Raw genomic sequence first — 24,816 nt, forward strand, 5'->3', positions numbered from 1 at the left:
AGACAAAAGGGGAAGGAAAGTGTTATAGTTTTGAAAATCCATTGTAAATATATTGGATTATGAATAGTTAACATAAGATATTTTAAATACTAAGGCTCAGTGTTCTATGTAGCTGAAGCAGGGAATTGGCAGTATAATAGAGTGGAAAGTTGAAAGCTTCTTTCTCAAAAATTCTTCCCTAGTCTATTGATGACACTTGAAAGTCTACCAGCATAAAGATATTTCTCTGTGCTGAGGTTTAACAGTTATTACTAAAGACATATTAATAGAGCTGGTTGTACATTATTATAGTGACAGGAATTAAATTCAATGGGAATGAAGGAGAAAAGAAGGAAAGAGATGTTAAGATAGGCAATGTGCTAAGTGACGGGAGCACACACTTCCAGGATATAGTTAGGAAAAGGTGAACAATTCAAAAAGAAGCCAATTTATGTGAGTTAGTAAGACATTATGGGAGACTCTAAAATCCAAGCTATACTTACCACCATTATCCTCAATGCCTTGATGAGTGTCAAAGACATTTGAGATCATAATGTTTTGAAAAATAGAGATAACCGTACTTCTCTTGCTATCCATTTTTTGACTATGAAATATAATCAATTCTTCATTTGTAAATTAAGCATATTTACAAATTAAGCATAAGGCAAATATAACTGATTATACTTATTTATAAATATTTCATGGTTCTGAGGCAGCACAGGTGGCTCAGCGGTTTAGCACCACCTTCAGCCCAGGTTGTGATCCTGGAGAACCGGGATGGAGTCCCATGTCAGGCTACCTGCATGGAGCCTGCTTCTCCCTCTGCCTGTCTCTCTCTCTCTCTCTCTCTCTGTGTGTGTGTGTCTCTCATGAATAAATAAATAAAATCTTTAAAAATAAATAAATAAACACATAAATAAGCACATACATAAATAAATAAATAAATAAATAAATAAATAAATAAATAAATATTTCATGGTTCTAAATACATTGGTTGATTTTTCTATTTGTTTCCTTTCCATGTGGGACATATGGCAGGAAATTTCTCACATATAACTTTATCCACTTATTGTACTACATAAATTTTCAGTTTTTTGTGTTTTCTCTCAATGTATTTTCTCAATACTAAAGAATAAAAACAGCAAAGACACATTTTTCCTTGTCTAAAAACACCATTTTTGTAATGCTTTTGGGGCATAATATTCGGTCATGTTTTATAGTATATGTTAATAGAATGATTACATAAATATACTGTATTTTACAGTGTTAGTCTTCATTTCAGGCACCCAAGATGTTTATCACTAATTAATATTTTCAGGAAAGGAATAAAAAGATCTGCAGAAAAGCCTTCATCAATTAAATACAAATTTCTGTTTTATTCGACCTTTGGACACTTTTCATTATAATCTGCCCCTTACCAACAAATGATATGTATCTCCATATTTAAATATATATCATAAGAATTCATAATTTATCTAATTTCAGGTAGCCACAAACTGCTCTGGATCATGGAAAATAGGAATAACATCACAGAATTTATTCTTTTAGGACTTTCTCAGAAAAAGGAATTAGAAGTCCTCTGCTTTTTACTGTTCTTACTCTGTTACATTGCAATTTTGATTGGAAACCTGCTTGTCATGATTTCTATCATCTGCAGTCAACTTATTAACCACCCAATGTATTTCTTCTTGAGTTTCCTATCCCTGGCAGACCTTTGTTACACCTCCACTGTGACCCCCAAGTTAATCATTGACTTGCTGTCTGAAAAGAAGGTCATTTCCTACAATGGCTGCATGACACAGCTCTTTACCATGCACTTCTTTGGAGGAATTGAGGTCTTCATCCTCACCGGGATGGCCTATGACCGTTATGTGGCCATCTGCAAACCCCTGCACTACACCCTCATCATGAGCCGGTGGAAATGTGATGCCATTCTTGCAGCTTCCTGTATTGGTGGATTCCTACATTCCTTCGGTCAGTTTCTCCTTGCCATCGTTTTACCCTACTGTGGCCCCAATGAAATAGATCACTTCTTCTGTGATGTGTACCCTTTGCTGAAGCTGGCCTGCAAGGATACAAGCAGAATCGGTCTTCTGGTCGTTGCCAATACGGGACTGCTGGGTCTGGTGACTTTTGTCGTCTTGCTGGTATCATATGCTGTGATCCTATATACTATCAGGTCCTACTCTGCAGAGAATCGTCACAAAGCTCTTTCCACATGCAGTTCCCACATCACTGTGGTGGTTCTCTTTTTCGCTCCTTTACTCTTTATTTATATTCGACCAGCAACTACATTACCAGAAGACAAAGTGTTTGCTCTTTTTTATACTGTCTTTGCCCCTATGCTCAACCCTCTCATATACACACTAAGAAACATGGAGATGAAGAATGCCATAAGGAAATTTTGGTGCCACGTCATGGGAACTAAGGACATAAACTGAAAGGCATCCCTATTTTCCCCACAGAGCTTGTTGAATATATGACTTCTCTACTCTGAAACCTTTAAGATGCATAATGCTTGCCTCTGTGTCTTGTATGTAACATGGGTAGCCCTAAATATGAGCAAAAGATTAAGATTCCCCATATTTACCCAGACTCCTCTCTGCTATACTTTTTCTAGTTTTCTTATTTATATCTCTTCTACCCCATTGATCCCTTGTCTGTGCAACTAACTTAGAATATTTATCAGCAGACAACCCAAGGCACCGTGCCACACAGATTAACAATGCAAGCCCATGTAGCTCATTTTGGGGTATTGGCTACATTCAATAAAGCCAATTCTAGCCACCAAACTGTGGAGGCTGAGAAAATTAAGGCCATTCCACTTTAAGTTCAGGTTATCACAAGTACAGCCATCCCAGGCCCCTGTGAATAAGAGCTGAACTTTACCTTACTTCAGTTACAGGAAGAAAACAGCTTACAGCTTAATGTCCTAGAAAGCCCCGATTAGAATGAGAACAGAGGCCAAGCCAAGGGCAGGTGTTGGACCCTGGCTCACGGGTGCCAACGTGTCCCGGCGGACGCCCCAGAGACTCAGACCCCAGACAGGCAGATGCAATTAGCAAGAGGGTTTATTGGACGTTTGCGCAAACGGGCTCTCCGCCTCCGAAGAGGAAGAGAGCCCCGATTAGCAATTACAGGTATCTTTTAAAGGCAAAAGGAAAAAAAAACCGCTTAAAGACAAAAGAACCTCAGGAGTTGCATAGCATTCAGGTTATTGATTTCACAGAGGGTCAACATGAACCTATTCAGGGACATTCCAATCAGGGTGTGGGGGGAAATGGTTTTCTTATTGTAAACAGAATGCTTTTAGTTGCTAAAATTTCAGGAAGGCACCTGGATGGGCTGCCTCTGGATTAGGGCTGGCCCTACTTACAAGGGGGGAGGTTTCTTCACAGGAAGCCCCTATTAGAAGAAGAACAGAGCTCAATGCCCTTGAAAGCCCCATATCAAAATGTAAACAGAACTTGAGAAATTCCTCCACCCCTTCTGAAGATCGCCTAGACCAGCCTATAAAAACTAAGCTGAAACCCACCTCAGGGTCCAAGTCCCTGCTCCGCTGTGTCCGGTATACTTGGACCCAAGCTCAAGCTTGTAAATAAACCCTCGAGTGTTTGCATCGGTTTCGGCTCCTTGCTGGTTTCTCGGATTTGCAATCTTGGGCACAACACAAACAATGCTAAAAAAATTCTGAGCTTTTGCCTGCATCTATTAAAGAATATCCTAACAGTTCTAATTTATATGCCATGATATTTCTCAAAAAATTCAGCTTCTACTCTGGTAATTTTTATAGCCAGTGACATTCTGGGCACACATCTCACATGCCCAACACTAGCATATCATCCCAAGCCCCACAACAAAACCTTTACTTTTGCTCCAAGGCACTTATTCTTCCAACTCTGTTCATAATATAAACAAATTGTACCTCTCCAGCTAATTCTAGCACTTTTCCCTGGAAAAGTGAGATATAAGGATGGAAAAAATTAAGGGACACTCACAGTAATTTAACATTCCTGTTATTGGTGAGCTTACATTTTTCTTAGAATGAGCAAGTGGAAAATATCACTTAAACTCAATGGTGCATTTTTTAACACTCTAGGATTGAAAGGAAGGTTTTGTTTTGTTCGGGGTTTGTTTTGTTTTGTTTTTATGTTTATTTTTTAATAAAAATTTATATTTATAAATTTATTCATAAGAGACACAAAGAGAGAGAGAGAGAGAGGCAGAACTATAGGCAGAGGGAGAAGCAGGCTCCTCGAGAGGAGCCTGATGTGGGACTCGATCCCAGGGCCTGGGATCATGCCCTGAGCCAAAGGCTGATGCTCAACCACTGAGCCATGCAGGTGTCCCTTGTTTTTGTTTTTAGTGGTAATTTAAAGTCACCTTGGAGAAATTTAAAATTTGCCCCAAATCAAAAACACCTAGGATTAAAATCAGGCCATTGAATAATTGATTAGAACAGAAGAGAAACTTGAAAATTCCTTGTAAACTCTTTGAACATGAAATGCTTGCAGAAGAATTTGTTTCAAGTTGATACAGGAGACATACTAAATAAAGATGGGTTACTGTTGCTGAGGCTTTCCTAAAATGGGTGGAGAGCGTGAAGAGAAAAATAGCAGTGTTGTGACTCAGTTTTTTGTTTTGTTTTGTTTTGTTTTTGTGACTCAGTTTAAAATAGCCAACAAGTGGAAGTGAAAATATCAACTGCAAAAATTCTTGAAAAATACACTGATATACTTTAAAATGTTCTTGGTCTTTCAACAGCTATATCAGAGGCCTCAAGAAAGGCTTAAACAGGTACAAGTCAGAGAACAGCCGCAGAGCAGAAATGTGAAAGATCACTTTCTGCTGTACAATGAGCAGAGGTTCTGGGAAAGACCAGCAAAACCATGAACTTTGACACTGCTTCAGAAGCTTTGTCCTCCAGTCCAGTCAGATTTGTATTATTGAAAACTAAAACTTCTCACCTTCTCAAGAACATCTTTGTCATCACTTTATTGATTCTCCTTTCTTTCTCAGCAAGAGCAATTATCCTCTCTCCAACGGAATCATTGATATCTACATAAAACTGTAGGGAAAAATGATGAGATTCTTTGCAATTTAGTGAATGTCCTTATTTCCATTCAGATTATTCTCCTTTCATTGTCTTTGATTAGGATATTTTACAATGCTATAGATAAAGAAGTTAACTCATAGAAAATAATAGCAATGCCAAGAATGCCTGTCCATAGAAATGCAAAACAGGTCCAATGAAATGCAATTGATTGGCCCCTTGTGGATATTTCGCTAGTTTTGCATCTACTTACAAATTCATTTCAGCATTCCTTACCAGACTATAAATGTGTGGAACATATTGTGGTGGTCTGAACCAATGGTAACATCTTATTGGTTTCTGCATTCAAACTGAGTTAAATAAAACCTTTGATGTCTTGGTTCATTATTTACATAAAAATCATGATTATATCCTCTTTTAAAATTTATCCTTTAACAAAATAAACTTTCTTTCATCCAAAATAAAACAAACAGGGGCACCTGGCTAGCTGAGTAGGTAAAATCTCAGAGTCCTGAGTTCAAGCTCCATGCTGGGCATGGAGCCTATTAGAATAAAAATAAAAATAAATAAATTAAACCAAAAAATTCCCTTTTGTTCCTTGTTTTCCAATCCAATTCCCCCGTTCTGATTTTTTTCATCTTACACTGTATGTAATTTTCCTTCTCCCAGATTTACTTAATTTCTCAAATCAGATTATCTCCTCTCCCACTTCACTGAAGCTGCTCTTTTCAGGATTGTCAATGGTTTCTGCATTGATGTATCTGGAATTTCACAGAGTTGAACCCTCTTTTTACCTTGAGACATTTTGATTTGGCTTTGGGGTCACCATACTCTGCTGGTTTTCCTCTTACCAAAAATCTTTTCATTACACTTGGTTGTCTCACTAAACTCTATGTTGGACTGTCACAGGGCTTGGGGCTTAAAACTCTTTTTCTATTTTCATCATTTCACACAATCTAGTGGTTTTAAATAGTCTTTATGTGTGGATGAGCCTAAAATTTCAATCTTGCAACACTGACCTCTCCCTTGAACCCCTCCTTCTCTCCATGTACCCATCCATGCTCATTGAATTATTGTAATAAACCCCGATCTGGTCTGCTTTCTTCTGTACTTGCCCTCACTTTTTATTGTCAACTGGGCAACATTATTCAAAGTCAAAAAGCTAAGTTCTAGGCACTCCACATAATTTGGACCACTTACTTCTCTAATAACATCTCCTGCTTGTTCTATCCACCTTCATTGGCCTATTATCTTGAACTTCCTCCACATGGCTGGTCCTGGGAAGTATCTCTATTCAGGTATTTGTACAGCTAGTCAACTTATTTTCCTGACTCATTATTCAGAAGTCATCTTCTCTGTGAATTCTTTCCTTACCAACCTCTTTTTTTTTAAGTTTTTATTTAAATTCCAGTTAGTTAATATAGAGTGTAGTATTAGCTTCAGGTGTGCAACATAGTGATTTAACACTTCCATATAATACCCAGTACTCATCACAACAAGTGCACTACTTAATCCCCATCACCTATTTCATCCCTCCCCCCACCTGCCTCTTCCCCTCTGGTAATTATCAGTTTGTTCTTTACAATTAAGTGTCTATTTCTTGGTTTGCCTCCTTCTCTCTCTTCTTTTCCCTTTGCTTGTTTGTTTTGTTACTTAAACTCTACATATGAGTAAAATCACACGGTATTTGTCTTTCTCTGACTAATTTTACTTAGTATTATACTCTCTAGTCTATCCATGTCATTGCAAATGGCAAGATTTCATTCTTTTTTATGGCTTAGTAATATTCGATTATAGATATATACCACATCTTCTTTATCCATTCATCAGTTGATGGACTGCTTGATCTCTTTAGAATGCCCATACACATTCACATCCATACCCGGATTCTTTTGATCTCTCTTCATTGTTTTATTTTATCCTTATACTTAAAAGTATTTAACCTGTTATATTTTTTATGTATTTACCTTATTCAGTGACTGTATCAATTAAATGCAAGCTCAAGGAAGGCATGGTATCTGTGGGTTTTTTCACTATGTTCCTGGAATAATAGCTAGTGTATAATAACTAACAAATATGTGTGGAATGAATAAATACTAAATACATATATTGAGAAAAATTGCTAATGACAGAGAATACCTAAAAAAGGGAGTATATTAATAGAACTATATATTTATCACCTAATACATTCTTTAGATATATTCAGAAATATCTCTGGGTTCCAAATTCTCTCCCCCCAAAATTATTTGTCCTTTCCAAAACGAATTCCTTATTGAATTAATGCCTGAGAAAGCAAATGTACTTTCATGGTTCTTATTTTGCATACTATTTCAGATGTTGGCTACCTAGATTTCTTATTTACTGTCCTGACAGGCCACTGTACCCTGCTGGAAAAAGTGTAAACATTGCTTTTAAAGAGGCCATAGTTTGCCAAGATCATTGTTCTAAAGAAGATAACTTTAAGGGACTATTAAGTGGGAGAAAGCCTACAATACTTTTGGAGCATTATGAGTATCTTCATGTCTCATATTCAGATGTTATGTGATATGAAACACATTAACTACTCTTCCCTAGATGCATTATATATTTGTTCATTGGTAAGTCTGTACAATGTATATACTTCATTTGGTTTTGCTCTTTATAAATGTTTTATTTTAGCTATTGTTCATTTATGGGTTATTTTGGGTGGTTTTAATATGTATATCACTGTGTTAATTTGTAGTGGAAATGTACTTCTGCAGTGTATATTATTACTGATATTAAAATACTTTGTAGCATAATGTTATCCCCAAGCAAAAGCTAGTATTTAATTGTACAACTAAATAAGCAAGCTGCATGGTATTGGTTGCTTCTGACAGGCTAAGCCTCTTAAAAGAAAAATGTTTTTCCCCTATGCATTCCACCTGCACCAAATATATATCCCAGACATGACATGATATCTCCAAGTTGAATTTTATTTTATTTATTTATTTTTAAAGACTTTATTTATTTATTCATTAAAGACACAGAGAGAGAGGTAGAAACACAGGCAGAGGGAGAAGCACGCCCTATGCAGGGAACCCGATATGGGACTCAATCCTGGGTCTCCAGGATCACACCCTGGGCCGAAAGGCAGGTGCTAAACCGCTGAACCACCCAGGGATCCCCTGCAAGCTAAATTTTAGCCACTCTATGCATTTAGCAAAAAAAATTCCATCGTAGCGTATGTGAAAGCGTTGTTGTTGTTTTTTTCTGTGACTTAACACCATGTTATTCTTATTTTTTTTTTAGATTTTATTTATTTATTCATGAGAGACACAGAGAGGAGAGAAAGAGAGACACACACAGGCAGAGGGAGAAGCAGGCTCCATGCAGGGAGCCCAACACGGGACTCGATCTCGGGTCTCCAAGATCAGGCCCTGGGTCGAAGGTGGTGCTAAACTGCTGAGTTACCCGGCTGCCTCTTATTTTTTTAAAAAAAACACAGCCAGCAGATGGGATGACCATGGCATTTTTTTTCAGAGAATATCCTTTACTAGACAAAAGCCTTTGGAAATAATTGCTAAAACCTTTTGATTTTCAAGAACAATCTAATAAATCCACAAAGAGTCTTTGAACAGCCTTGAATTGGCATTTCTATGAAGATGCTGTGTAATATGGATTGTATGAGGTGGTTATGATGTTAGCAGCTTTCAAGGACTGAAAAGCAGAAGAAAAAATTTTCTGGGTAGTTTAAAATTGTACAAATCACTTTGCTCCTCATTCCTGCTTAACCTTGGTCTGCAAAGTCTACACAAGAGCACTCTTGCTCAGATGCTACTGTGAGCTTCCTGGCAGGTGTTTAGAAGTACACAACAGATGAATGGATAAGAAGATGTGGTCTATATGTACAATGGAATATTAGCCATCAGAAAGGATGAATACTTCGCAGAAACTGGAAGTATTATGCTGGGTGAAATAAGTCAATCAGAGTAGGACGATTTTCATGGTTTCACTCAAGTGGAATATAAGAAACTGCAAAAGATCATAGAGGAAGGGAGGGAAAATTGAATGGGAAATAATCAGAGAGAGAGACAAACCATAAGAGTCTCTTAACTCTGGGAAACAAACTGACTGTTACTGGAGGGGTGGTGGATGGAGGGGTGGGGTAACTGGGAAACGGACATTAAGGAGGGTATGTGATGTGATGAGCAGAGAGTGTTCATACCATTTGGTTATGAGGCTGGTAAAACAAGTTTAAGAGAGATGAAAATGTTGTGAGTCTTGGTAATTATAACTGAACGGTTGTCAAAAGTTAACACAGCTTGTCCTTGGTCCTGGTTTTATTCCCTACACAGTGCCTTATTTTGTTTTCATGTTCAGAAACAAAATACAGAGATTCATGTATAAGTTGCATATTATTTGACATCCTTATTATGTAAACCACTCTTCACCCATTCAGTCTTCCATGTAGGGCTGGCCTCACAACTATAGGATTTATGACAAATGTAATATATCTCATTGAATTTAATATTTTTATTAGTCTGTAAATAAAGATGGCATCATCTACATTAAAAAAATGACTGGGGCACCTGGGTGGTTCAGTTGGTTAAGTGTCTGACTTTTGATCTCAGCTCAAGTCTTGATCTCAAGCACCTAAGTTCAAACCCCACCTTAGGCTCCACAGTGTGTTTGGAGCCTACTTAAAAAGAAAATGAAAAAGGCTAGAGGTAGAGCAGCCACTTTGCAATAATAATGGCAAGTGTTTGTGAAAAACATGGTAGAGCAAAAACCTGGAAAGACTGAACCTAGCAATATCAGCAACGACATCATTCAATCAACTGTATCATGGTTTAAATACTATAATTGTATACATAACTCTATTTTTATGGACTTATTGTTACATCAGAATAGATTTTCTTAAGTTCCTAAACTGTTTCTCATTAAATATGACTGAAGACAATCTCAATTAATATCGTTTTGGGTTTTGTTTTCGTTTTTGTTTTGCCTCTTCTTGAGCACCGATTCTTTATAAACCTTAGGATTATGATATTATTATTTTTTAATGAATTAATTTTTTATTGGTCTTCAATTTAACAACATACAGAATAACACCCAGTGCTCATCCTGTCAAGTGTCCCCCTCAGTGCCTGTCACACATTCACCCCCACCCCCAGCCCTCCTCCCCTTCCACCACCCCTAGTTCGTTTCCCAGAGTTAGGAGTAGTTATGTTCTGTCTCACTTCCTGTATTTCCCACACATTTCTTCTCCTTTCCCTTTCACTATTATTTATATTCCCCAAATGAATGAGAATATATAATGTTTGTCCTTCTCCGATTGACTTACTTCACTCAGCATAATACCCTCCAGTTCCATCCACGTTGAAGCAAATGCTGGGTATTTGTCATTTCTAATGGCTGAGTAATATTCCATTGTATACATAAACCACATCTTCTTTATCCATTCATCTTTCCATGGACACCGAGGCTCCTTCCACAGTTTGGCTACTGTGGACATTGCTGCTAGAAACATCGGGATGCAGGTGTCCCGGCGTTTCATTGCATCTGAATCTTTGGGGTAAATCCCCAACAGTGCAATTGCTGGGTCGTAGGGCAGGTCTATTTTTAACTCTTTGAGGAACCTCCACACAGTTTTCCAGAGTGGCTGTACCAGTTCATATTCCCACCAACAGTGTAAGAGGGTTCCCTTTTCTCCACATCCTCTTCAACATTTGTTGTTTCCTGCCTTGTTAATTTTCCCCATTCTCACTGGTGTGAGGTGGGATCTCATTGTGGTTTTGATTTGTATTTCCCTGATGCAAGTGATGCAGAGCATTTTCTCATGTGCATGTTGGCCATGTCCATGTCTTCTTCTGTGAGATTTCTCTTCATGTCTTTTGCCCATTTCATGATTGGATTGTTTCTTTCTTTGGTGTTGAGTTTAAGAAGTTCCTTATAGATCTTGGAAACTAGCCCTTTATCTGATATGTCATTTGCAAATGTCTTCTCCCATTCTGTAGGTTGTCTTTTAGTTTTGTTGATGGTATCCTTTGCTGTGCAAAAGCTTCTTATCTTGATGAAGTCCCAATAGTTCATTTTTGCCTTTGTTTCTTTTGCCTTCGTGGATGCACCTCGCAAGGATTTATGTGGCCAAGTTCAAAAAGGTTGTTGCCTGTGTTCTCCTCTAGGATTTTAATGGAATCTTGTCTCAAATTTAGATCTTTCACCCATTTTTAGTTTATCTTTGTGTATGGTGAAAGAGAGTGGTTTAGTTTCATTCTTCTGCATGTGAATGTCCAATTTTCCCAGCACCATTTATTGAAGAGACTGTCTTTCTTCCAATGGATAGTCTTTCCTCCTTTATCGAATATTAGTTGACCATAAAGTTCAGGGTCCACTTCTGGGTTCTCTATTCTGTTCCATTGATCTATGTGTCTGTTTTTGTGCCAGTACCACACTGTCTTAATGACCACAGCTTTGTAGTACAACCTGAAATCTGGCATTGTGATGCCCCCAGATATGGTTTTGTTTTTTAATATTCCCCTGGCTATTCGGGGTCTTTTCTGATTCCACACAAATCTTAAAATAATTTGTTCTAACTCTCTGAAGAAAGTCCATGGTATTTTGATAGGGATTGCATTAAACGTGTAAATTGCCCTGGGTAGCATTGATATTTTCACAATATTAATTCTGCCAATCCATGAGCATGGAATATTTTTCCATCTCTTTGTGTCTTCCTCAATTTCTTTCAGAAGTGTTCTATAGTTTTTAGGGTATAGATCCTTTACCTCTTTGGTTAGGTTTATTCCTAGGTATCTTATGCTTTTGGGTCCAATCGTAAATGGGATTGACTCCTTAATTTCTCTTTCTTCAGTCTCATTGTTAGTGTATAGAAATGCCCCTGATTTCTGGGCATTGCTTTTGTATCCTGCCACACTACAAAATTGCTGTATGAGTTCTAGCAATCTTGGGGTGGAGGCTTTTGGGTTTTCTTTGTGGAGGATCATGTCATTTGCAAAGAAGGAGAGTTTGACTTCTTCTTTGCCAATTTGAATGCCTTTAATATCTTTTTGTTGTCTGATTGATGAGGCTAGGACTTCCAGTACTATGTTGAATAGCAGTGGGGAGAGTGGACATCTCTGTCTTGTTCCTCATCTTTCAGGAACGGCTCCCAGTGCTTCCCCATCTAGAATGATATTTGCTGTGGGCTTTTCGTAGATGGATTTTAAGATGTCGAGGAAAGTTCCCTCTATTCCTACATTCTGAAGAGTTTTGATCAGGAATGGATGCTGTATTTGGTCAAATGCTTTCTCTGCATCTAATGAGAGGATCATATGGTTCTTGGTTTTTCTCTTGCTGATATGATGAATCACATTGACTGTTTACGAGTGTTGAACCAGCCTTGTATCCTGGGGATAAATCCTACTTGGTCATGGTGAATAATTTTCTTAATGTACTATTGGATCCTATTGGCTAGTATCTTGTTGAGAATTTTTGCATCCATGTTCATCAGGGATATTGGTCTGTAATTCTCCTTTTTGGTGGGGTCTTTGTCTGGTTTCGGAATTAAGGTGATGCTGGCCTCATAGAACGAATGTGGAAGTACTCCATCTCTTTCTATCTTTCCAAACAGCTTTAGTAGAATAGGTATGGTTTCTTCTTTAAACGTTTGATAGAATTCCCCTGGGAAGCCATCTCGCCCTGGACTCTTGTGTCTTGGGAGGTTTTTGATGACTGCTTCAATTTCCTCCCTGGTTATTGGCCTGGTCAGGTGTTCTATTTCTTCCTGTTCCAGTTTGGTAGTTTGTGGCTTTCCAGGAATGCGTCCATTTCTTCTAGATTGCCTAATTTATTGACGTACAGCTGTTCATAATATGTTTTTAGAATCGTTTGTATTTCCTTGGTGTTGGTAGTGATCTCTCCTTTCTCATTCATGATTTTATTAATTTGAGTCTTATCTCTCTTCTTTTTAATAAGGTTGGCTTATGGTTTATCTATCTTATTAATTCTTTCAAGGAACCAACTCCTGGTTTTATTGATCTGTTCCCCAGTTCTTCTGGTCTCGATTTCATTGAGTTCTGCTCGAATGTTAATTAACTCTCTTCTTCTGCTGGGTATAGGGTCCATCTGCTGTTTTTTCTCTAGCTCCTTTATGTGTAAGGTGAGCTTTTGAATTTGAGTTCTTTCCAGTTTTTGAATGGATACTTGTATTGAGATGTATTTCCCCCTCAGGACTGCTTTTGCTGCATCCCAAAGATTTTGAATGGTTGTATCTTCATTCTCATTAGTTTCCATGAATCTTTTTAATTCTTCCTTAATTTCCTGGTTGACCCTTTCATCTTTTACCAGGATGGTCCTTAACCTCAACGTGTTTGCGGTTCTTCCAAACTTCTTGTTGTGATTTAGTTCTAATTTCAAGGCATTATGGTCTGAGAATATGCAGGGGATGATCCCAATCTTTTGGTATTGGTTCAGACCCGATTTGTGACCCAGTATGTGGTCTATTCTGGAGAAAGTTCCATGTGCACTTGAGAAGAATGTGTATTCAGTTGAGTTTGGATGTAAAGTTCTATAGATATCTGTGAAATCCATCTGGTCCAGTGTATCATTTAAAGCTCTCGTTTCTTTGGAGATGTTGTGCTTAGAAGACCTATTGAGTATAGAAAGAGCTAGATTGAAGTCACCAAGTATAAGTGTATTATTATCTAAGTATTTCTTCCTTTTGGTTATTAATTGATTGATGTATTTCGCAGCTCCCACATTTGGGGCATATATATTGAGGATTGTTAAGTCCTCTTGTTGGATAGATCCTTTAAGTATGAGATAGTGTCCCTCTTCATCTCTCACTACAGTCTTCGGGGTAAATTTTAGTTTATTTGATATAAGGATGGCTACCCCTGCTTTCTTTTGAGGACCATTTGAAAGGTAAATGGTTCTCCAACCTTTTACCTTCAGGCTGTAGGTGTCCTTCTGTTTAAAATGAGTCTTTTGTAGACAGCAAATAGATGAGTCTTGCTTTTTTATCCAGTGTGAAACCCTGCGCCTTTTGATGGGGTCATTAAGCCCGTTCACGTTCAGATTTACTATTGAAAGATATGAGTTTAGTGCACCATAATATCTATTCAGTCCTTGTTTTTGTGGATTGTTCCACTGAACTTCTTCTTAAAGGGGAATTTTAAGAGTCCCCCTTAAAATTTCTTGCAGAGCTGGTTTGGAGGTCACTTATTCTTTCAGTTTCTGCCTGTCTTGAAAGCTCTTTATCTCTCCTTCCATTCTGAATGAGCGCCTTGTTGGATAAGGTATTCTTGGTTGCATGTTCTTCTCATTTAGGACCCTGATTATATCCTGCCAGCCCTTTCTGGCCTGCCAGGTCTCTGTGGAGAGGTCTGCTGTTACCCTAATACTCCTGCCCATAAAAGTCAGGGACTTTTTTTCTCTTGCTGCTTTAAGGATCTTCTCTTTATCTTTGGAATTTGCTAGCTTAGCTATTAAATGTCGAGGTGTTGAACGTTTTTTTTTTTTTTAATTTTAGTGGGGGATCTCTCTATTTCCTGGATCTGAATGCCTGTTTCCCTTCCCAGATTCAGAAAGTTTTCAGCTATGATTTGTTCAAATACATATTCTGGCCCTCTGTCCGTTTAAGCGTCCTCACGAACCCCAATTAAACAGGTTTTTCTTCCTCAGGCTGTCATTTATTTCCCTTAATCTATCTTCATGGTCTTTTAATTGTTTGTCTCATTTTTCCTCAATTTCCCTCTTTGCCATCAACTTGTCTTCTATGTCACTCACTTGTTCTTCCACCTCTTTAACCTTCGTCATTATGACTTCTAATTTGGATTGCATCTCATTCGATTGATTTTTAAATTATGCCTGATTGGATCTAAATTCTGCAGTTATGGGATCCCTTGGTGGCGCAGTGGTTTAGCGCCTGCCTTTGGCCCAGGGTGCGATCCTGGAGACCGGGGATCGAATCCCACGTCGGGCTCCCGGTGCACGGAGCCTGCTTCTCCCTCTGCCTGTGTCTCTGCCTCTCTCTCTCTCTCTCACTGTGTGCCTATCATAAATTTAAAAAAAAAATAAATAAATTCTGCAGTTATGAAGTCTCTTGAGTCCATTATGCTTTTTTCTAGAGCCACCAGTAGCTGTAAAATAGTGCTTCTGAATTGGCTTTCTGACTTTGAATTGTAATCCAGATTTTGTAACTCTGTGGGAGAGAGGACTGTTTCTGATTCTTTCTTTTGAGCTGAGGTTTTCCTTCTCGTCATTTTGCTCAGTGCAGAGTGGCCAAAAACAAGTTGTATTGGGAAAAGGAGAAAAAGAGAGGAGAGAAAGAAGGAAAGAAAAGAGAAAAAGAAAAAAGAAAAAAGGAAGAAAAAAATAAAAAAGAAGAAAAAGAGAAAGAAAAAGAAAGAAAGGGAAAAACGGGGGTGGGGGAAGCAAACAAATCAAAAAGCAAAAAACAAAAAACAAAAGAAAGAAACAAACAAACAAACAAAAAAGAAACATGGGGGGGAGTATCTTCTGAATGTGTATACTTTTGCCTTTGTGGATGTATCTTGCAAGAAGTTACTGTGCCCGAGCTCAAAAAGGTGTTGCCTGTGTTCTCTTCTATGATTTTGATGGAATCTTGTCTCACATTTAGATCTCTCATCCATTTTGAGTTTATCTTTGTGTGTGGTGAAAGAGAGTGGTCCAGTTTCATTCTTCTGCATGTGGATGTCCAATTTTCCCAGCACCATTCAAAGCTGTGGTCATCAAGACAGTGTGGTACTTGCACAAATACAGACACATAGATCAATGGAACAGAATAGAGAACCCAGAAGAGGACCCTGAAATGTATGGTCAACTAATATTCGATAAAGGAGGAAAGACTATCCATTGGAAGAAAGACAGTCTCTTCATTGAGGTTTTAAATTGAATCTCACTGGCGCCAGGGCACCCAGCAGTTGAGCATCTGCCTTCAGCTCAGGGTGTGATCCTGGAGTCCCAGGATCCAGTCTGACATCGGGCTCCCTGCATGGAGCCTGCTTCTCCCTCTCTCTCTGTCTCTGCCTCTGTCTCTGTGTCTCTCATGAATAAATAAATAAAATCTTTTAAAAAAATAAATTGAATTTCATTAGTGAACAATGATACTGAGCAACGTTTTATGTACATATTTGAACTTTTTGTGTGTTATTTGGTGAAATACTTTCCAAATGTTTTGCCCATTCTGGAGGTCTGTTGATATTAGCATTGAGGTTTGAGACATTTGTATAGATTGTGGAACAAGCCCTTTATGAAATACATTACCTGAAACTATTGCCTTCCAGAACATAAATTGGTTTTATACCTTTTTAGGAGTATCTTTTGAAGAGTATAATATATGATTTTGATGTCTTACAATGTATCAAAATTGCTTAATTCGTCTTTCTTTGAGTATAGTATTTAAGAAATCTTTACAGGACCACCTGGTGGCTCAGTGGTTGAGCATCTGTTTTCATCTCAAGTCATGATCCTGGGGTCCTGGGATTGGGTTCTGCATCAGGCTCCCAAAGGGAGCTTGCTTCTCCCTCTGCCTATGTCTCTGTCTCTTTGTGTCTCTCATAAATAATTAAAAAAGAAAAAATAAATCTTTACAGAACCCAAGATGCCCAATATTATCTACTATGTTTTCGCCTGAAATTTTTTGTTTTTAAGTTTTTGTTTTTACTGAATCTTTTAGGTGCTACATTTATGTCTTATGATGCTTTTGCATTTGATATTGGGGGAAGTGCCCCTCAAACAGTGTTGAGTATTGACTTCAATTAATTGGAATTGAGTATTTAATTCAATATTCTGGAAGAAAATGTATATAACTCATTTTCCCAGGAACTTAGTGGAATTCCTCAGTCAAGACCCCTAGGCTGGAGTTTTGGATTAGTGAGAGTTATTTCCATATATATTGCCATAGTGAGATCTTTTTCATCTGGGATTTTTTAATACAGTATTTCTTAGCATCCGTATACATAAAAATATTTAATGCATTCATTCCTAATATCCTAGCCTAAAACATGTATTGTTTATAGATAGCATTAATATCTCTAAATTTTTTGTACTTTTTGTGTTCTCAATCTTGTTAATCTTCTCAAATTATCATTGCATAGTATATGAAATTTGAAAATTCTTTATAATATCACATAAAATTTTCAGTTATGCACCAATTTTTAATTTTTAAAAACTTTTCCATTTTACGGAAATATATTGAACTTTCTGAAATAAGTTATTGCTGTACTTAATATTGTAATAGAGACTGACTTTTAAAATAAACAATACATTATCACAATTTGCAAATCTCAATATATTTTATGCTCTTTCTGGTTTATCATTTGAGGGACTATGAAAGGTACAACAAGATTTTTTTAACAAGATTTATTTATTTTATTTATTTATTTTGAAGATTTTATTTATTTATTCATGATATACAGAGAGAGAAAGGGGCAGAGACACAGGGAGAAACAGGCTTCATGCCGGGAGCCTGATGGCAGGACTCGATCCCAGGACTCCAGGATCATGCCCTGGGCCAAAGGCAGGTGCTGAACCACTGAGCCACCCAGGGATCCCTAACAAGATTTATTTTAGAAGCGGGATAGTCAGTTATGTTGAGTTATTTTATATTTTTCAAATCCAGATATTGGAGACTTTTATTTTCTCCTATTACAAAAGTCATAATTATTCACTGAAGATAATTTGGGGAAGTATGTAACCAAAACTATTATTTTCATAACCTTAGCAGCCACCAAGAACTAGTGTTTGCTCCTAGAAAGCTAAGTATTTTCTTATATTTATAGTTGGAAAGTTCATAGTACATATTTTTACTCAATAATTAAAAAAAATCAATGATAAAAACTCTTTAGTAAGAATTATCCTTACATAGAAATACACATGATGGTTTTTTTTTTATTCCAATGAATAAGTTTTATTCAATTTTTTTTGACTATACAGAAAATTTTATTCCATAATGGAGGCAGAGAAACAGCCCAGTGTCTCTGTGATGTAAATAATGACAAAATATGCTAAAAATAAACAAAAAGTTCAAAATTTAGAAGAGTTGGAAGGCCAGAAGCTTTAACATAGTATTCTATAAAGTGTTGCATATCTTACTAAACTTTTACTAGAAATATAGTATAGCTCAAATTACGGGATTATCTCCTTTTGCTTCTTAACAAAGATTATCAAATCCATGCAGTGAAATAATGGACCAAAATAGAAATCTTTTACATATTTTTATGAACCAATATTGAGGAAAGTCACCCCCCAAAAAAGGCAACAAAGCAAATTCAACATAGAATAGACCTCTTTTTCAAAGATAAAAAAACAATTAGAAAACTAATTTTAATGAGTATTCTTATTTTTCAGAAATAAGAAATTGTACCCATCGAATTAGACTAAAACAAGCAGTTAGAAATAAAGACCCCAATAAAACATAAAATCAAAAATCAAATGTTGGAAGCTTCTTTTGGAGACCTCAAGAAATTTATCTTTTTTTCTCCCAGCTTTATTGAGGTATTAATGACACATAACAAGTATAAAGTGTACAATGTGTTGATTTGATACACTTATGTACTGCAATATGATTACACTTTAGCATTAGCTATTGTCTCCATCATGTTTCATAAGTACCATTTTTTTGGTGATGAGAACATATAAGATTTACTCTCTTAGCAACTTTAAAGTATATAATGGAGTACTGTTAACTATAATCAAGAAAATCTCTCTTAATTTGTATTTCCCCTCGTATAGGGAAATGGACTGATTAAGACAAAAGAGATGTTACACCGATCTTGTAAGTTACTGAATTGCTAAATATGTTGAGTTAATAGGCTTTCTAGGGCTCCTATATGGAAGCAACTCACTGATGAGAAGAGCCGGACCCTGAGATCACCCACAGGGTACTGGAGTATTTGAGCAAATTCACATGACAGATGATTTCCAACCATAGTGCTACACTGAGCCTCCTTGAAATCACAGTAAGTTTGATTTTAACATATTCCAATAAGAAGAGTACAAAGGCTAAAAGTGAAAAATGAGCTTACAGAAATACTTACACACATGCACAAACACACAGACACTGGGAGATTTAATCTATTAATTGAGAATAATGTAACAATCATTTGTACTCCCCTTTTGTGCCTTCTATTCTTCCTCATGCCCCTTAGTAAGAGTCTTAGTAGTAAGACTCTCCTACTTACTTTTATGGTTTATGGTGTCTTAACCAATTCTACTGTCCTATAAATTGTTCCTAATTATTATTATTTTTATAATATATCTCCTCCCCTCAAAAAAAAGAAAATATTTTTCCTGTTTTGTATACTAATGTATTTACAGCACATAGAAGTGTGACTGGCACTTAGATAACCTCTAAGTGTACATTGAACTCACTTGTGTTTGCTATTATTCCTTCTAGAGACATACAGAATAAATTTTGAAGCCCATAACCTAATTTTGGAGGATCATATTGTATGTCAGCTTTAAGAAAAATTATTGCATAGTTTTATCTTTGTTCCTCAAGCTATAGATCAAGGGATTCAGCATGGGGATAATAAGGGTGTAAAATATGGACGCCACTTTATCAGTGTCAAAGGAATGACTGGACTCAGGTTGCACATACATAAATATCAAAGTCCCATAGAACACTGTGGCCACTGTCAGGTGGGACCCACAGGTGGAAAAAGCCTTGAGCCTACCCTTCGCTGAGTTCATCTTGACAATGGCTACCAGGATCAGCAGATAAGACACAAGAATTATCAGAAGGGAAGAACTCACATCAAAAACTGAGAAAATCAAAATCATCAACTCAATTTCCTGTGTATTTGAGCAGAGCAAAGATAACAAGGGGAGACAGTCACAGTAGAAATGATTGATAACATTGTAGCCACAGAAGAATGAACTAAAAATCTTTATGGTGACTAGAAGAGACACAAATGTGCTGTAGAGATAAGGGATTGCCACCAGCACCTGACACACCCTCTGTGACATGATGACAGGGTAGAGCAGAGGGTTACAGATGGCCACGTAGCGGTCGTAGGACATAGCTGACAGAATGAAAAGTTCACTGATGATAAACACAAGAAAGAAAGCTAGTTGCATAGCACAAAAATAATAGGAGATTGTATTTTGATCCACAATAAAATTTACTAACATTTTGGGTCCCACGGTTGTTGAATAACCAAGGTCAGTAAACGCCAGGTGTTTGAGGAAGAAGTACATGGGTGTTTGTAGTCTGGCATCCACTTTGGTGAGGATGATCATGCCCAGGTTGCCCACCACAGAGATCAAATAGATGATAAAGAAGAGCCCAAATAATGGAGCCTGCAGCTCAGGATGATGTGTGATTCCCATGAGAATGAATTCATTGAGCATGGTCAGATTATGTTTTTCCATCCAGGTTTATTTAGAAATCTATTCTGGATAGATACATCATCATAATCAATAGATTTCATGCATTAAATCCTGGGAAGTGTTTAGTATGGCAAACCAGTATAAATAAGATACATCCAAGTTTTCCTTTTAAGGATATTTGAAGACAAACTCATTACCATCAAAGACTACTATACATACATAGGGAAAGAAAGAGAAATGGAAATAGATGAATAGTTCTCAACTGGAGCCATTTTAGCCCAGAAAGAATATTCTTCAATGTCTGGAGACACTCTGGTTATCACACCTGGGAGTTGGGATGCTACTGACTTCTAATGGTTAGACACTTGTTAAGCTGCTAAATATTTTACTGTATCCAGTACAAATAATTACAGTACAATAATTTTACAGTACAAATATTTTACTATATCCAGTACAAATAATTGTACTGTAATTATTTGTATTGGATATATTACTATATATATATACTCTCTATATATATGTACTAGTAATTATAAAATATATTTACTATTTCCAGTACAATATTCATCCAAGACCAGCAATAGTAACAAAGTTAAGAACCTCTGATGATATAGTTAGATAGATGTTGATGATAGATAGATAGATGATAGATAGATAGATGATAGATGATAGATAGGGATGTTAAAGAAAAAATTAAAAAACAAGTAAAAAATTTAGGACTTATATATAAGAGTGATATTTTACTAGTCTTTATTTGTTTCAATTAAAAAAACTTTATTGAGTATCTATTAAAATTATAGAATCTCCGATTTTAAAGAACTTTATAATCTAAAACATTTTATATATTTGAAATTTTATCTACTTCAAATTGTATTTTAATTTATTTTTTGATTATTTTATTTTCTTTAAATTTGTAGAACAGATATATACTACATCAAAACAAGTTAAACATACATGATGAGCTGAATACTGGGTGTCATACTATATGTTGCCAAATTGCAATTAAATAAAATTAAAAAAAACAAAAAATGTTAAACAATACAATAATATACCTAATAACAATGAATATATCTATACATCTCCCATCTAACCACATTCTATCATTTATGTGGCACAATCACAAAATAACATTTGTAAAATACATTAGTCATATGACCTAATGCATATGTTAATTATATAATAATTAATAATAATTAATGCCTGGAAAGTTAGCATATTTGACTGGTATTTGACAGGTGTATGACTAAGAAAAGTATAATAGATCATAGTGGGAGTCATTTATATGGTGAACCATACCAGGAGATATAGTTTCTACTATATCCTAATTTATAGTATATGCAAAGGGTTAATTTGGGCAAAAAGTGAAAGCTATCTAAAACTCTTTATTCTCATTTGTAAAACTGACATTTCTCTGAAGAGTTTTTGGGTAGAAAAAATGAGGATTCAATAACTCAATGTGTTTATGTTACCTGGAAATAGTTCTCAAAAATCAAGTACATTGTGGGCTTTTGTTTGTTTGCTTGCTTGCTTGTTTATTTTTTAACAGTGATAATAACTTATCAGAAATGCTTCTGCTTTCTTTACTTATATACTTGTGCATTCTCTGGACAGTGACTTAAGTTCTTTGTAGGGGCTCTAGTATAAATAAGTGAGGAACTGTTAAACAGGATGTAACACTTGCAACTCATCCCAGTTCCTACCCCACTCGCTATTCCATGACTAAATTTGAACAAGAATATTGCTACTCTTTGGATTACTTATCTTCCAATTATTTATTTATTTTAACAATATTTTAATATAAGTTATTTTAATATAGATTTGCTTAAAATACTATTCTTCCCCTTGTCGCATTTTCATTAAAATAGAGATATATTACTTGTTATGTAACAAAACATACGCACTTTATCAAGCAAGAAACTACAGGAACGTGGTGAAATTGGGGGGAAAAGACTACTGGCAGAGGTTTCATGCAATGAAGTTTCATAAAAATTCCCTTTGAATTAAAAGACATAATACTTTAAAGAAAAAAGAGAAAGTTGACAGTCACTGTGATACACCATACCATAGAGACAAAATAAAATACACTAAAGATGAGGTATATGTAAATCCCTGGATGCACTTTGAAATTCCATATATGAAGCCCACAGGAATCCGTTCAAACTATAATATAGCCCATAATGGGGATAAAAACATATGTGACAACAGAAAATGTATCTAATACCCTAAAAACCCATAGATAAAAAAATTATGCCAGAGTAGGAGGTGGATGGCATTTTAAGGTAAGAGAACTATTTTTTTCTAAAGGTTTTATTTATTTATTCACAAGACACACACACACACACACACACACACACAGAGAGAGAGAGAGAGAGAGAGAGAGGCAGAGACACAGGCAGAGGGAGAAGCAGGGTCCATTCAGGGAGGCGGATGCGGGACTAGATCCTGAATCTCTAGGATCACGTCCTGGGCCAAAGGCGATGCTTAAACCGCTGATCCACCCAGGCCGCACACTATTTTTGGTTTAAAAAATTATGAATACCAATGCTTTTGTTTCCAAAAAAAAGGGAAATGTACTGCCTGCAATGAAATTATAAGTCAGAAGTCTCTGAATGAGATATATATATATAAGCAGACAAAAACACACAATTCCACAACATTAAATAAAAAGTAATTATGTGTAATTTCCACTTAACTTACTTATAAATTTGCTTATGTTTGTGACCTCTGGATATGTTATATGCCTGTGAGGCATACGCCTTTCTTATATTAGAAATATGCTAATGTGCGTCAGTAGATAATAATGTTAGAGAAATACTTAGTAAATACAATAAAAAAGCAGTATAAATGTTGGGTTTTGCTTGTTTCATTCTTTTTTCATTTTTTTGTTTTCCTTTATAATCATGGAAGGCTAAAAGATAAATAGTGCATTTTTTGAAATAAAGATTTCTAGTAATTTTTTATTTATTTAATTTTTAATTTTTTACTTTTTTTTAAGGAAGAGAGAGACAGTTGAGATAGGGGTAGAGTGAAAGAGAGAGAGATGTGGGGCTTGATCTCAGGACCCTAAAATCATGACCTGAGCCTAAATCAAAAGTCAGATGCTTAACCAAATGAGCCACCTAGGGGTCTCTAAATTGCATTTAAAACATTTTTTTTACTTAAATTAAGTCTAATTAATATATAGTGTATTATTAGTTTCAGAGGTAGAGTTTAATGATTCGTCAGTTGCATGTTAACACCCAGTGCTTTCCATCAAGTGCCCTCCTTAATGTCCATCACCCAGTTACCCCGCCCCTGCCCACCTCCCCTCCAGCAGCCATCAGTTTGTTTCCTAGACATAAGAGTCTCATGGTTTGTCACCCTCTCCATTTTCGTTTTATTTTTATTTCCTTCCCTTCTCCTATGTTCATCTGTTTTGTTTCTTAAATTCCACATATGAGTGAAATCATATTTGTCTTTCTCTGACTTTTAAATAGCATGTTCTTAAGTACCAATTTTTCTATGAGGTGAAGAAAGATAAAAGCATTTCCTCTCACCAGCTTTGGAGTTCTACAAAAAGAATCAAATTGCTGTTTCATAGTTTACTATAGCTATTGAATATTTGATATTTATTTTTTTTAAGGCTACATTCTTTGACATAATTATACCTGCTTTGTGTCAGTTCCCGCTGGAAAGAATATCGTGAACATCCTTCCATTACTGTAAAACTTGGTACCTAAAGGTCTCCTAATATCTAAGTAATGCTTTGCACACACAACTCAGTGTGAGTTGGCAACCCCTTCTTTCCTTAAAAAGATATCAAGTGATAATTATATTTATACATTTATTTAAATAATCATTAAGTCCGAAATTATTTTTTAGAGAATCATGAAAAGTGACTAGATTCACTAAGTAAGTATTCAGAATGGCATCAAAATAAGAGAATATACCTGTAGTTTCTTAATGTTGCCAATTAAAAAAAAATTGCGTGTTCTTCCACTGTGTGTAACTTGCTATCAGTTTTGGCTTCCATTTGAGATATAATCGTTTATATTAAACTTAAGAATTTTATAACAATATGAAAATGAAGTTTCAAGTATGCACAGGAGTATTTGGCCTCTCATCCCATGTGAAAACATTCAAAAAATTTAAAATCAAGGACACAGGAGTTAAGTTCTGTTCTTTCTCATTAAGTTCTGTTCTTTCTCAGGCATTATGTTTACTATAAAGCAAAGCAAACTAAATCAGATATGTCACATTTTGCTAGGGTGGCCATGGACATAAAATGGAATGCTACAAGCATCACTAAAACATTGTGGATATTTGGTAGCATAAGGTACTACACAAATATTCTGTTATTTTTACCTGTAATGAAACCTTGTCTTGACTCCTATATGTGTTTCTTAACATGGCATATTGAGAATAATATATGGTTTTTCTTCACCTTTTGAGATTCTCCCTCAGGGGATGCCAAGCAATTTATTTAGTCT

At 36.1% G+C, this 24,816-nt stretch overlaps 2 protein-coding genes across 2 annotated transcripts; one reads left to right on the top strand and one right to left on the bottom strand.

Annotated features, from left to right (window-relative positions):
• The first annotated feature begins 1,487 nt into the window (after nt 1-1,487).
• Nucleotides 1,488-2,432, top strand: LOC121472323 (olfactory receptor 4P4-like). The gene has a single exon (XM_041723588.1). The coding sequence runs from the start codon at nt 1,488-1,490 to the stop codon at nt 2,418-2,420; it is 933 nt and encodes a 310-aa protein (XP_041579522.1). The 3' UTR covers nt 2,421-2,432.
• A 10,746-nt stretch (nt 2,433-13,178) lies between these two features.
• On the bottom strand, nt 13,179-20,389 carry LOC121471978 (olfactory receptor 8K3-like; the record flags this gene model as incomplete). The annotated part of the gene is made up of 2 exons (XM_041722914.1): nt 19,504-20,389; nt 13,179-13,207 (listed from the first exon to the last, which is right to left on the bottom strand). Coding segments are annotated over exons 1-2 (915 nt in total), but the record flags the coding sequence as incomplete, so codon positions are not given.
• Between the last annotated feature and the right edge of the window lie 4,427 nt (nt 20,390-24,816).

Source organism: Vulpes lagopus, chromosome 11 (assembly GCF_018345385.1).
Source record: "Vulpes lagopus strain Blue_001 chromosome 11, ASM1834538v1, whole genome shotgun sequence".
Taxonomy (NCBI): Eukaryota; Metazoa; Chordata; class Mammalia; order Carnivora; family Canidae; genus Vulpes; species Vulpes lagopus.